Genomic DNA, 14,703 nt, shown 5'->3' with positions numbered 1-14,703 from the left:
TGTGGAATCTGGGTCGAGGATGAAAGAGAGAGAGAGAGAGAGAGAGAGAGAGGAGATAGACAAATCACATTATTTATGTTTAATTATAAATAGAAAAAGATTTAATTAATATTTAGTTATAATAATTCTAAAATGACCAAAATACCCCTGAGGGTAAGGACAAAACAGGGGGTTTTAATTTGGGGATTCTGGTCAAATTTCACTTTTGGACCAAAATGACAACAAAATGCAAACCACAAGGACGCAGATGTAAAAAGTTTGAGATTTGAACTAAAATGGCAAAAGTGCCCAAACCACAAGGACCAAAATGGCAGTTTACTCATAAAATAAACTTCTATCTGGTTCACCTATTCAAATGGAGGCCGTTCAAACAAACTAAAACATGTTACATGCTAGGCTGGTTGTGTAGTAGGTTCCTTGTCTACCAAATTTGTTTTTGAAAAAAGGTGCTTATAGCATGTGTAGTGGAGAGCATGAATAATGCTCTCACCTATGAGCATTGGGCGACATGTGTTATCCCAGTCAGCAAATGGGTATTATGAGGCGTTTTTCATAAATGAGTGTAGTGGGAATGTTGGCATTGTAGCAATGTTTTCAAAACCGGACCGGGGTCGACCCGGTCGCCTTACGGGGTCAAAGGTCGGACCTGTTACTTTTTGGTTTCGATATGGTCTCTAATATATTAGATTTAACACGAAATAAACTTTAACAACTTTAAGCAGGAAATAGTACATGTGCCATATATCGATACACAAGTAAAATACAATGCTATTATATTACATATGCCCTCAAATATTCACGTAAATGATACGAACGTCAATGTGGGGCTACCTCACTTGGTAGAGGAGTATATTATGATTTAGTTGGTGTAATTTAGGAGGAGTTTGTAAGTGTTACCATTCAAAAAGAAAATGATACAAACATGTCAAGTGGTGAAACAAAAAAGACAATTTAAATGCTAAATTCGGGTAAAGTCGTGTTATGTACTAAACATGTTAACCATACAATAGATATGAACGTTTATATACAAATAGGTCATGTCGTATTATGATTTATATATATAACATTAATGTTTAAAAAAAAGATAAACATGTTCCATTAAAACAATATAGGAGTGAATGTACAACTGCTTTTTTTACAGGTTTATGAACTATGAAAGGTTTCAAACTTGAGGTTTACCTTATCATCTAATAAGACTGTTTATTAGAAGCAGAAAGTAAGTTTTTTAACATAATCAAATGCTCATCATTTGATATATGGAGTGATATACGAAGGTTTGTCACCATTGTTTCTTTCTCCCAGTTTAAGGGTCCTGACGCATGTAATGACACCATGGTGTTACGGTAGGCATGCAACTCCAGTCTATGAATTTCATCTTCCACTGCCTTGTTATCACCTGATTCATCTGTTTCTTGACTTTGACTTTCTTCATTATATCCACACTGACAAACAGACTCTGCATCACTTTCATGATCTTCAACACAAAAGCCAGATCCATGATACGGTTTATAGCTATTAATGCTACAACTACCACTTGAGGATTCAACATCATCCACCTTTTCAGGTGATATTCCCTGCACCAATGCACGCCTGCCCTCTTTTCCACACATTGTTAACTTCCGTGCACGTTTTTTATTCGTTTCATCTTGTGAATCACAGCAGGGTGAAGCTCGTTTTTGGGTTTTAGAGGAAACAATACGTGACTCCATTAACCGATGGTTGTCTTGAGTACCATACTTCAAAAGCTCGGGGCCGTTTGCCTCTTTATGATCACTAGGAACCTTGCCAGTCACAATCCATTGACCATTTTGATACGATTGCCTCACACGGAGTTCTGATTTTGTTACTTCAAACTCTTGTAATGATAAAACTAATCTGACAGTAAACTGGTCCAGACCAAAATCCTTCAAAACGATTGCCATCTTCCATGAAAGATTGTGAAACACTTCCGCCACATCACCAGGAACCCAACATTCTGAACTTTCTAACAAAGGAGGGCAAGGTCTTATAGATTTTACAGATATGTGTTCCACATCATCTTTGCTAGTAAAACCAGGATACACATCGTAACTGACGGTGTAGTTGTGTCCATTGCTTGAAACTATTCGAGCACAACGCCAAGATTGGTCGCAAAATACCTCCACTGTACTTCCTTTCTTATACTTCATGATATGGTTTTGTCTTCTTTCCGAAATTAAAGTAGTTAAAACCTGTTCATAAATCATATTATTGTATGATTAATCAAAACTGACTGGAATTAAATCCCTAATTTACCAAACAAATGTATCTTAATTTTAACTAGATCATAACACACAAACAAAAATGATCAAGCAAATTCTTACAACACAAATTACGAGTATTAATTCCAAGGTCTTAACAACAATCAATCGACATTGTATATTAAGAGATGCTCCTACGGATAACTAATAGACCGTTTAAATACTTTAAAAAACGGCCATTAAACATCATCAGAACACAGGCGATGTATATAGGCAAATTTCAAATACAGAACTGGACAAAGAACATAATCGAAATCTCAGAAGAAACTAATCAAAATCAATAAAATCAATGCAAGTATTAGATTTTTGTATGATTAATCAAAACTTACTGTATTAAACTAAAGTAAAGTATCATAACTTTACCTAAATCGGTGCATGCAAGCAGAATATTATATATCTAATCCTACGCTAATGATCAAGCAAATCACTGAATTTTATAACAAAACAAGATGCAACTATCGATCAACCGCCATAATACATAATCAAGAGATTCTAATACAGATAAGTAGATAACTAATAAATTGTTTCAAAATGGCCGCTAAATATCATTCGCATCGAAATCTCAAAGTAACTAATCAGAATCAATTAAATCTACATCCGCATCGATAATCTGATTAACTCAACACAAAACAAAAGCATCACCAATAATGCATCAATCAAACAACATTATAGATGTCAAGAGATACTAATCCATAACTAACAGCACATTCAAAATTCAACATAAACATCACCAATAATTATAAAACATATGCGTTGCAGCGTTGGCATCGGTACAGCTCATATATCAATACCATGAAAATCTGGAGATAAAATAATAAGAATCGATGAAACATAGAGCAAAATGCTGAAGAATGAGAGTAATACCTGTCGATATTGCTTATAAGAGTAGTGTTGTTGTTCTTGTGTGATTTGTTGTTGGAGAAAACAGGAATTGCATGTGGATGAAGTTCGTGTATGTAGTAGTAGCACTTATATATAGGATTAGTTTTAATTCTCTACTCCGCATCTTTCTCCCTTTTATCCTCTTTTTTTATGTATTTATCTCTTAATTAATTGCCCCTTAAGTTAAGTTTTAATTTATTATAAAATCCAACCTCTCTATTATATAAGCCTGTGTAGTAGCACCGATATAGGAATTGTTATAATTTATTTATCTTTTAATTAATTGTCCCCCAAGTTTTAAACTAGATTTGCCATAATATATAGGAATTGTTATAATTTATTTATCTTTTACACTTGTATAGTATTGTATACTAGGTTATAATCCCGTGTAAAAACACGGTTGAGTAAAATAATTAAATAGTTAGTAATGAATATTTAAATTATAAAACGATAATTTTAGACGTTTTTCAAATGCCCAAATAAATTTTGTATGGTATATGATCAATATGTATGATGCTTACCAAGTTTATAAATATGAAAGCTTTAATTCATTGATTAAAGAAACTGCATCATCAACTTTCTCATAAGTTTCAGCAGTCACAACACAACCATTGTTTGTATGTTTTTATTAAAATTGAATGAGTTATATATATACACACAACCTTAGAATCTCGTGCATTACACTACTCAAATTAAGTAAATGTAATGTCAAGTACTTAATAACAAAAAAAAAAAAAAAACTGTTATGTTTTTTAAAATCCCGTGTATTGTTCGAGTTGAATACACATGCTTGTTACACCAACATGAGTATTAAATAATATTACAAATATAATTTGATACTTTATTTATATAATATGCTACCAATTTTAGTATCTTAAGTTATACTACTAATAAAATTATAAGTACGCTTACATGTTATATGGTTCTTCTTTTTTTTTTTACTATTTTAATAATATGTATAAAGAAAATATTATTATTAAATATAAAGAAAATATTATTATTAAATATTATTTTTATAACATATACAATAAAAAGCGTGTTGCTAAATGCACCCCCATTTTTTAAATTTTACTGGTTGCACTGTCCCATTAAGTTTGTAATAAACAGTAAAAAATTCAAAAAAAAGAACCTTTATTCAAAGTGAGGTAAATGAAATTTAGTTGTCAAACACATCATATTTTTATATAAACAATATACAAAAACAATGTAATATATGAAAGGTGAAGTAGAGGTGTATAAAAAAATTGGTTTTAGAACCGAGATTGGGGATCCTACGGAAAGTGTGTTTTTCCTCGAAAGTCTAGGAATCGATCTGGGCCATCCAATGGGTATGTTTAATGGTTGAGATCATCTTGGTGGCATTTTGGTAATATGTGTTTCCTAAAAATAGGATTATTTAAATAATCAGGGGTAGATATGCCATTTAGCTTGTTTTAAATATGGAAATAATTGTCATTCCATAACCACCTCACATTTCATGCGATTTTTTTCTCTCTCTCTCTCTCTCTCTCTCTTTCCCTTTCTCTCTCTCTCTCTCTCTCTCTCTTCCTTCTATCCTTCATAAAGAAACACATCAAGAAAACACATCGTATTAATTTGCTTCGCTTGCTGTTAAAACACAACGTTAAGAAATCCTCCAGCATTACCAGCATGGATGGTAAAACACAACGTATGAATCTGCTTGCTGTTAAAACACAATTTTATGAATCTGAATGCTAAAACACAATTGTATGAATCTGCTTGCTGTTAAAACACAACTGTATGAATCTGAATGCAAAAACACAACTGTATGAATCTGCTTGCTGTTAAAACACAACTGTATGAATCTGCTTGTTGTTAAAACACAATTGTATGAATCTGCTTGCTGTTAAAACACAACTGTATGAATCTGAATGCTAAAACACAACTGTATGAATCTGCTTGCTGTTAAAACACAACTGTATGAGTCTGAATGCTAAAACACAAATGTATGAATCTGCTTGCTGCTAAAACACAACTGTATTAATTTTCTTGTTGTTAAAACACATTGTCAAGAAAACGAAGATGATACAAACAATATTTGAATGGTGATGATGAACTCGAAGATGGTGGAGATGGAGAAGTGTTTGATGATGACGAAGACGAAGAAGGAGAAGGTTGCGAAATACAAAAAATCCTGGAGAAACAGTTTATATAATTATAGGCATTGTTAGTTAATGAGAGGTAAAATTCCAAAAATAAAATAAAATGTCAAATTACACAAGTGCCCTTTTAGTTAAAATCCCTCCATGCCACGTGTCACATTCTTATTGCTTCCTAGACATTCTAGGAAAATCCCACTTTCCACCAAACTCCTCCTCATAAACCTGGAAAAAAACCGAAACCATTTTTTAATCGGTTTTAGAACCAAAACGAACCGCCGGTTTGTAGGATCGTTTTCGGACCCGAACGAGTCAATTAGAGGTGTTCTACACAATATGAAAGGCGGAAACAGACATATTGTGTGTGATCCAGCTAGAATATCACTTTAAACTGTCTTTCTATTGATCTGGTAACAATTACAAATCTGTAGACACTTCGACAGAGCTTCGCCATCGGAAACACTCTTCTTAATTTCGTACCAACTGACACGGAATCACAGCTATATATAGACATGAGTAATTCCGCACGAAACACTCTCAAACGAAATTATACAGAAACGAAATTACAGACTCATGCGATATTAACTAGTTCCGTACGAAATTATCAGACAGTAATTTCGTGCGGAATTACTTCTTTCATGCGAAATTATCTTTGTGTCTTGATTTCTCGATCTTCGTGTCATAAGCAATGCAAGACTCGATACAAGACGAAGTCGACAAACGCATGCACTAACAGACTCCCCCTCGAATGTTGACGAGTCTTAAGTATCGAGTCTTCAACATCTTCAGTCTTCGGGCTCTTCTTTGAAGTATCTTACATTCAAATCTCTCTCTTCTCTATTAACACCAACAGACTCCTCTCGAATTCTTTAACCATGATCTGTACTTGGCTCTTGCTTCTTTCTAATTCTCTTGATCAGATCTCTTGATTCCTTAAGTTCATCAGCATCAGCATCTTGCTTTAGTTTTATCTTCCAGAATCGTAACCTAGTTCTTTAGCATCTACAGACTCCCCCTTTCAATAAGCTGGAATTGCAATCTGGCTTTCACAAGTTCAAGATTGTAACCTGGCTCATACCTTGCTCATGATCGAAACCTGGCTTTCTCTATTCAGGAATCCTCATTAATCATAACCTGGCTTTCTCTAAACTCAAGCTCTTCAGGATCGAAAAAACAGCTCTTACTCAAGCCTGCATACACTCTGCCTGACAATAAATTTCACAGATTTTAAAATTTTACAAATTTTTATAATCAAACTCCCCTTCAAATCAATCGAGAATGATTTTTCATTTTAAAGCTTCTGATGACCACTTGCAGGAACACATACACAAACTTTCCAAATTTTACTCATTTTAAACAAACTCCCCCTCATATTACACTACAACAAAAATGGCTTTTTAGGACCTTTTCTGTGGAACGCTTGTTAAAGAGGGTCCTAAAAAACTATTTAATAGGACTACTGAACTTTTGAGGTCCTTTTATAATATACTCTACTAAACCGGTGTCCTAAAAAACTATTTAATAGGATGGATGATTTTTTTGGGTCCTATTATCATATAATTTAATAGGACACTTAAAACGTAGATCCTAATAAAGTACTATATAAGACATTTAGTTGTTAGCGTCCCATTATGTGGTATTGTATTAGGACACTTGATCATCTGGGGTCCTATTATAACATAACCTAATAGGACACGTTGTAGTTAAGTCATAAATGTTCAGTGTTATAGGACACTTGACACTTGGGTCTTATAACTTTAAACTTTATATGACGCTTAATCATTGTGGTGTTATTATAATACACCGTAATAGGACACTTGATATTTGAGTCATAAAACATTAGTTTTATAGGAAGCTTATTCGCTAGAGTTTTATTATAATATAACTTAAAAAGACACATGACACTTGGGTCTTATAAATTTAACCTTTATAGGACGCTTAATCATTGTGGTGTTATTAACTTATTATAACACACTGTAATAGGACACTTGATATTTGAGTCATAAAACATCAGTTTTATATGACGCTTATTCGCTAGAGTTATATTATAACATAACTTAATAGGACACTTGACACTAGGATCTTATAACTTTAACCTTTATAGGACGCTTAATCATTATGGTGTTATTATAATACACCGTATTAGGACACTTGATATTTACTAATGTGGCTAAAATTTTATACATATGGTTATGTATATTATTTTATGTGACCAAAGGTTATACAATATCTACACTTAAAATTTAAAAAAATCATGGGCCTTTACATAACATTCATCACATCATTGTCACTTTGTTTATTTTCGTGTGATGAAATATTATCAAATGTTATGAAAACATATGAGATTAAATGTTAAACTTACAACATATTAAAAAATTTCCCAAAATTATTTCATTCTAAAACTTCCCACCAAAATATTTATCCTAAAATTTAAATTTCCCTCAAAATATTTAGTCCTAAAACTTCCCACCAATATATTTCATCCTAAAACTTCCCACCAAAATATTCATTCTAAAAGTTAACCTTACCCCAAAATAACTTCCCCCAGAAATATTTCATTCTAAAACTTCCCACCAAGTATTCATTCAAAACTCCCCTCTCAATTAATATTCTCATTTGAAAAATTTATATTAGTTAATATTATAAAACAAAAAAAAATATTACTACATATTTAAAATTTTATGCTATTATTAATGTTATATATTCTAACCATATGTGTTTTCTTCTTAATAATATGTAAGAGTATGTATATTAGTTACGTTTATATACGTTTTTAATGTATGCAAAATTAGTACTAGTGCCAAATTTCTCGTACCGAATTATTTTCGGTACCCACTTTTTGGCGTTTTCGGTACGCTACCAATATTATACCGAGTTTAATTTTCAAATACCGGTAACGTAGAGTATCGTACCGAACATTTTCAGTACCGGTACCTGTACCCATAGTTGACGATTTTCGGTAGCGGTATTTTCGTATCGATACTGAGCTCATCCATAATCATATATGTATTAATAGACCATATTGGGACTTAATCGATCACAATGGTCAATAGTGGGTCATATATGTGTGTTAATGGACCATATTGGGCCTTAGTGACGTGTCCGTGGGGTATGGTGGGACGGGGGTTTGGGGCATGGATTGACATGTGGAGTTCAACCCCCCCTGCTGGTGAGTGACGTATCCGTGGAGTATGGCGGGGCGTGGCTAGCCCGCGTGGCTTGGCCAGGTTTATTAAAATAAAAAAAACCTAAAATTAAAAAATACACACAAGATTTAAAAAAAAAGCCTAAAATTTTATTAAAATTTCCTAAAAGTTACAAAATTCTACAAAAAAAAGGATTACAAAAAAAACCTAAAGCGTTAGGTAGATTTCGAAAAGGGCGAACTTGTCAAACAGCTTCCGCTCCTTGCCCTGGAACTCGATGTTGGCCACCGCCATCCGGTCTTCGTGACTTATCTCACCGCCCGGGATGTTGTCATAGTAGGCTTTAAAACGATCGAGCTTCAGTCGTAGCTCGCGCCACTTGTGTTGGCACACGTTTAAATTGTGCCGGTCATTTACCACGTTGTGCCGATAGCTAGCGAAAACTTCCGGCCAGTAACGGGTTTCACCGGGTTGGCGGTCCTTCATCGCGTCCACGACGCTCGTGACAAGGGCTAGCTCTTCCTCGTGCGTCCAAGAGGCCATCGATCAAGTGTTTATGGGTAGCGGTTCGGGTAGGTGACTTGGGTTGGGGTAGCGATGTGGACGACCGGTGGGGTTGGGGGTTATATAGCGATGTGGACAGGTGGGTGGGTGAACCGTTTGGCTTGGCCAAACGGTTATATTTTAAAATTTAAATATGGCTTGCTATGCCCTAGCCAACAAGCCAATAAGAGCCGGCCACATAGGACCGCTAGGCATGCCCAATGCCCGGGCTAAATCTCTGCCCAAGGGGCCACGCCGAAACTCAAACCCACCCAGAGTGATGACTTAGGGATTTTCACCCAACCCACACCCCAACCCCTGCCCCATACCCCATAGACTCTAAAGCTACGAGCTTAAAAGATGGCGGTCGAATTCAAAATTAAAAATTTCAATGGGCGGTCAACTCCAACAGAAATCAAAATGAAAAATGAAGAATCTTTCTTATCGCAAGATTGATTGTGTTTCACTTTCTCTTTCTCCCATAACTTGAAGCTCATGGCTTATGTGTGAAGAAATTCAGTCTAAGAATCATTCTTAGGGTTCAAAACCTGGTAAAAATCATTAATCACCCTGATCAATCTTTTGAACGGTCGTTTGTGTTTACTTCTTCATGGTTTATTCGTCCTCTGTTCTACTTCACAACCTTGTAAGAAAATCTAAACCTAATGGTGTTTGATTCGTTTTTTTTTTTTTTTTTTTTTTTTTTTTTTTTTTTATCTTTTATAGCTAATCTTCTGCTATCTCAAAAAACGCTATGGGATTTTTACAATTAGAACATGAAGCGTCAAGACGAAAGTCCTCAGTGAAAATTAGATCTGATTTGTTACAATCAATCAAACTTGGTGTAGTTTCCTACCTAAGTTTCAAGCGGGTTCTATTTCTAAAGGTATAGATCTCTAATCTTGCACCAATTACTGTGATTTCTGAGCCCTAATTTGTGTTTTAATTTAAAGTTTTATTTACATTTGCTTGTTTTTCTCAAATTATTTATGAATGAACCGAAAGCCCAAAGTTTGTGATTCAAAACTGGAAGATTGCTGGTTTAATTTGATGGGTTTGTTTTTGAACTTGTAGTTTTTATGTACTGCTGATCTTGTTTGTATCTCCAAAAGTGCAGATTTCACTGGCTCAGCGTATTTATGCTTGTTACTCCTGGTAACCATAAATGTTTTTCTTCTAAAAGTTCTTTTTACTCTTTCAAAAGTTATAAAATTAATATATGTATCTGTATATATACGGTTGATCCATATACATTGTGTTCTACTGAATAAATTTAGAACAAAAGTCTATAGTGTTAAAGCAAGAACTTTTAACTCTATTATTTTTGTTGGTGAGTGTGTCAAAATATATATTTTCCTCATATATGAAGAATTTTCCCAACATTTCAGGTGAATGAAAAAACAACCCGATAAAATCAGAAATTCTTGGAATCTCCAAGTCAATATTAAGGTCAGCATAAGTTTCATTTTATCATTCAATCCCAATTTATCTATCGACTCTAATCTCTGTTATGACATTTTACTAACATAGTATATCACAGGGGAAAAAAGTATGAGATCAAAGGGTGGGTTTGCACAAGTATACAAGGCCTTTATCAATAGTAGTGGAGACGACGTCGTCACTTTGAAGGTAAATAATACGTTAATTAATCTATGTGTTTTTACAACCATGGTTTATGAGGAATGGTTTCTAACATTTAAGACTCTGGCAGATACAAAAGCCTACATAATAATCATGTTTGCTAGAAAGTGTGATTTTAGCTTAAAGATGCCAAATACAATCATGTGTTATTAGTTCAGTTAATGGTTGATTCCACTTTTACTTGAGGAGCTTATTTTTTCATAGGCTGATAAAATAACAATAAAGAATCAGAAATGGAGTGAGTTGAGTCGGGATAGTAATAGTACTAAGTTACAAATTACCATTGGAGACTTTATTTAATAATTCTTATCTTCAATTAAACTCCCAGAAAATAAAATATTCTTGTCTTCAATTGATTACCCAATTTGCCAAATTTTTTCTTATAAAGTTCTCAGTGTGGTTCTTGCATCTTCATAAATCATTATTAACTCATATATTTGCAGGTAAAAGTTGGTTTGTATCATGTTCTCAATCTGCACACATTATTTAACATGATGCTGATATCAAGCAATTAATCTTTTATGTTAGTATTTCATTATACTTAATCAACAATCTGAATTTCTGAATAGAATTGATTTAGAATGCATTGGTGCATCCATCGCATAGCCCTATCCATTCATCTCGGTATGTATTTGTTAAACTTCTGATACAAATAATGTTAATATCACGAACTTAATGCTTATTCATGGATGGTTTATTTGTAGGTAGTCCATGAGGATTGAGGACGCATGATGACACAAAATTTTATGCTTTCTTGTTTCTTTAATTACTTTTAATTTCTTTGTTAAGTGTTAAGACTTTATGTTAGATAATGTTAAATATAATGAAGTTTTATTTCTTTCATTAGTTGATGTTATACAATAACTATTAGGATGTTATATGTTGATGGTCAATTTATAAAATTGGTTTTATAATCTTATTTGGGATATTAGGACCATTTTCTTGATATTAAAGTAGTTATAAAGTTGCATCATAATGGTCATATAAATTAATTTTTAAGGACGCTTGTATGTGTATTAAAAGATTAAAAGTAGGTAATCACATATTAGAACATTGTAAAAGTGTCCTAAATTGTTTTTTTTAGGACGCTATTTAAGTTGTCTATAGACATATTATGCGACCATAAAATTGGTTTCATAATCTTATTTGGTATATTAGGACCCTTTTCTTGGTACTAAATTAGCTATAATGTTACATCATAAGGGTCCTATCAATTAATTTCTAAGGACGCTTGTAAGTGTATCAAAAGATTAAAAGAATGTAAGCCCATGTTAGAACATCGTAAAAGTGTCCTAATATGTTTTTATTAAGACACTATTTTGGTTGTTCAAAGACATATTATGCGACCATAAAATTGGTTTCATAATCTTATTTGAGATGTTAGGACGCTTTTTTAGTTCCGAGACTTATTACGACCCCTTTACATGAAACGCTTTTACCGTTGGTCCTATTAAATGAAAGGTCCTATAAAATAGCATTTTAGGACGCTTTTGCACGTACTAAAAGCCCATTTTTCTTGTAGTGTTAAGAATCATCATGTTCAGCACTTCGAACTTTGAAAATCAGCTCTTCAACACCAGTTGTCAAAAATCTTTTTGACTTTTTCAAAATTTATGCTAAAACACACTTAAAATCTTTTTGGAATTTTGAATAAAATGAAATGCAGTAAAGAGATATTTACAGACAATCTTTTTGTGAGTTTGTGCAAGAGGATCATATCAGTATAGGAGACAAATCACCAACACTGTTAAGCTTTAGATATTTTAAGCTCTAAATGATTTACCTAGATTATCAGTTAAATCTTTACACAAAGTTCAATTGTTTCAAGATACGTATTAGATGTTTTAAGCACTTAAACTTATTCGCGTGTCCCCCCACTTGAATATACTCCCATATCCAGATCCCAATATTCAGTCTTACTTGTGAGTATACCTAGATGATATCTGTAAAGGGTTAGATGCGAAACCGTGAGAGCTCAGGTCACAATAGGAACCTTGCCAGTCACAATCCATTTACCATTTTGATACGATTGCCTCACATGGAGTTCTGATTTAGTTACTTCAAACTCTTGTAATGATCCAACTAACCTGACTATAAACTGGTCTAAACCGATATCCTTTAAAACGATTTCCATCTTCCATGAAAGATTCTGAAACACTTCCGCCACATCACCAGGAACCCAACATTCTGAACTTTCTAACAAAGGAGGACAAGGTCTTATAGATTTTACAGATATGTGTTCCACATCATCTTTGCTAGTAAAACCAGGATACACATCGTAACTGACGGTGTAGTTGTGTCCTTTGCTAGAAACTATTCGAGCACAACGCCAAGATTGGTCGCAAAATACCTCCACTGTACTTCCTCTCTTATACTTCATGATTCGGTTTTTTGTCTTCTTTCCTGAATTTAAGTCCCTAAAACCGTTCATAAATCAGATTATAGATGATCAAGAGATACTCATCCGTAACTAACAGATAATATCAAACTCGAACATAAACATCACCAGAATACAGTTCATATATTGACTGAAAACAAAGAATACGATAAAAATCTGGAAATAGAGTAATAAGAATCGACGAAATCGTAGAGCAAAATGTTGATCGATGAGAGTAATACCTGTCGAGTTTGCTAAGAGTAGCGTTATACTGTTGTTGTGTGATTTGTTGTTGGAGAAAACAAAAACAGGAATTCTTCTGGAACAAGTTCATTGGTGTAGTAGCATTTATATAGGATTTGTTATGATTCTTTACTCCGCATATTACTCACTTTTTATCTTTTTTTTAATGTATTTATCTCTTAATTAATTGTCCTCCAAGTTTTAAACTAGGGTTTGTGATAATACCCCACTCGTTTTCTATTTTATAGTAGCACGTATTTTCTATTTTATAGTAGCATGTATATATGTAATCTTCTAGTATACAATGAGCCATGAGGGTAAAACAAGCATATATATATCGGGTAGATGCACTACTAGAAAAGTTGTCATTTTCCTACGGAAATTTCCTACGCAAAAAATGTGTTGCAAATTCTGACACGTTTACTACGCATTTCCTACGAAAAAAAAACCTTGATTTTTTTAGCTAATTTGTGACACAATAGCGACAAAAATACTAATTCTAAGTATTGTGTCGGAAATGCATAGCAAATTGCTACGCATTTACGACGGATGAATTATATTTGTATTTAAATTGTATTTAAATCTTTAATTATTATTATTATTATTATTATTATTATTATTATTATTATTATTATTATTATTATTATTAAGAGATTTTTGCATATTTTGCCACTCCTAAGCCTTCTTATTACGTATTTTCCCAAACCATAAAATCAATTACATATTTCCCCTTCCTAACTCATATATATTACATATTTCCCCTTTTCATTTAAATGACTCTTATTTATAACTATTTTACCCTTACTGAACTATTTAAAGAATATTTACATATTTCCTCATTCTAATATATAAAATCAATTAAATATTTACCCAGATTATGTAGTATCACCCTAATTCTTCTACGTGTTACTCTTGTCAAACAATACATACAAAACCATAATACTCATAATAAAAACATATATTCCGTTCATAATAGATTCCGTTCAAAATACATAAATTTCGTTCATAATAAAAACATAAATTCCGTTCAAACCCCAATTCTTCTACTTTCACATATTTTCTGTACTCTTTCCTCGTCCCCTTTTACTTGTTGACGCTTGATGTTGAGTAGGATCTTCAGGTGCTGAGTTTTTGCATGTCTTTTCACGGTGTCCATACTCACCACATCGTGGACATTTTTGTCATTTTTTAGGCTCGTCACCATGTCTAATTCTATTCTTTCTTGGTCTCCTAGGTGGATGTTTGATTACAGATAGGTATATCTTCTCCTCATTATCTATATGCACCCATTGATCCTTTGTTGGCATTGGAGCAACTTCTAAAGTATAAGCTAATTTAAACTTCTCAATAGTATAAAATGGATCAACATATACGTGTCCCAGTTAACATCCCTTGTGAAAATAATAAAAGTTGTTGCACGCACACACGGAACACCTTTTACCTGCTAAACCCAAGAAGTACATTTTCTATCA

At 33.2% G+C, this 14,703-nt stretch overlaps 1 protein-coding gene and 1 long non-coding RNA gene across 3 annotated transcripts; one reads left to right on the top strand and one right to left on the bottom strand.

Annotated features, from left to right (window-relative positions):
* Positions 1-1,187: 1,187 nt before the first annotated feature.
* On the bottom strand, positions 1,188-2,168 carry LOC110931199. Its single transcript, XM_022174604.1, has one exon. The coding sequence runs from the start codon at positions 2,166-2,168 to the stop codon at positions 1,188-1,190; it is 981 nt and encodes a 326-aa protein (XP_022030296.1).
* A 7,327-nt stretch (positions 2,169-9,495) lies between these two features.
* LOC110927529 lies at positions 9,496-11,413 on the top strand. 2 transcript variants are annotated; one of them, XR_004888224.1, is made up of 4 exons: positions 9,496-9,616; positions 9,744-9,856; positions 10,359-10,419; positions 10,511-11,413. It is a non-coding gene; the product is annotated as an uncharacterized LOC110927529 (long non-coding RNA). The 2 variants fall into 2 exon arrangements; XR_004888225.1 differs by having other exon boundaries at positions 9,497-9,521; positions 9,697-9,856.
* Positions 11,414-14,703: the final 3,290 nt, after the last annotated feature.

Source organism: Helianthus annuus, chromosome 3 (genome assembly GCF_002127325.2).
Source record: "Helianthus annuus cultivar XRQ/B chromosome 3, HanXRQr2.0-SUNRISE, whole genome shotgun sequence".
NCBI lineage: Eukaryota > Viridiplantae > Streptophyta > Magnoliopsida > Asterales > Asteraceae > Helianthus > Helianthus annuus.
The sequence above is the reverse complement of the archived record's forward strand: the minus strand, read 5'-3'. Positions and strand labels throughout refer to the sequence as shown.

Coding starts and splice junctions, on each gene's coding strand:
- LOC110931199 (XM_022174604.1), bottom strand. CDS start 2,168: ATGAAGTATAAGAAAGGAAGTACAGTGGAGGTATTTTGCGACCAATCT.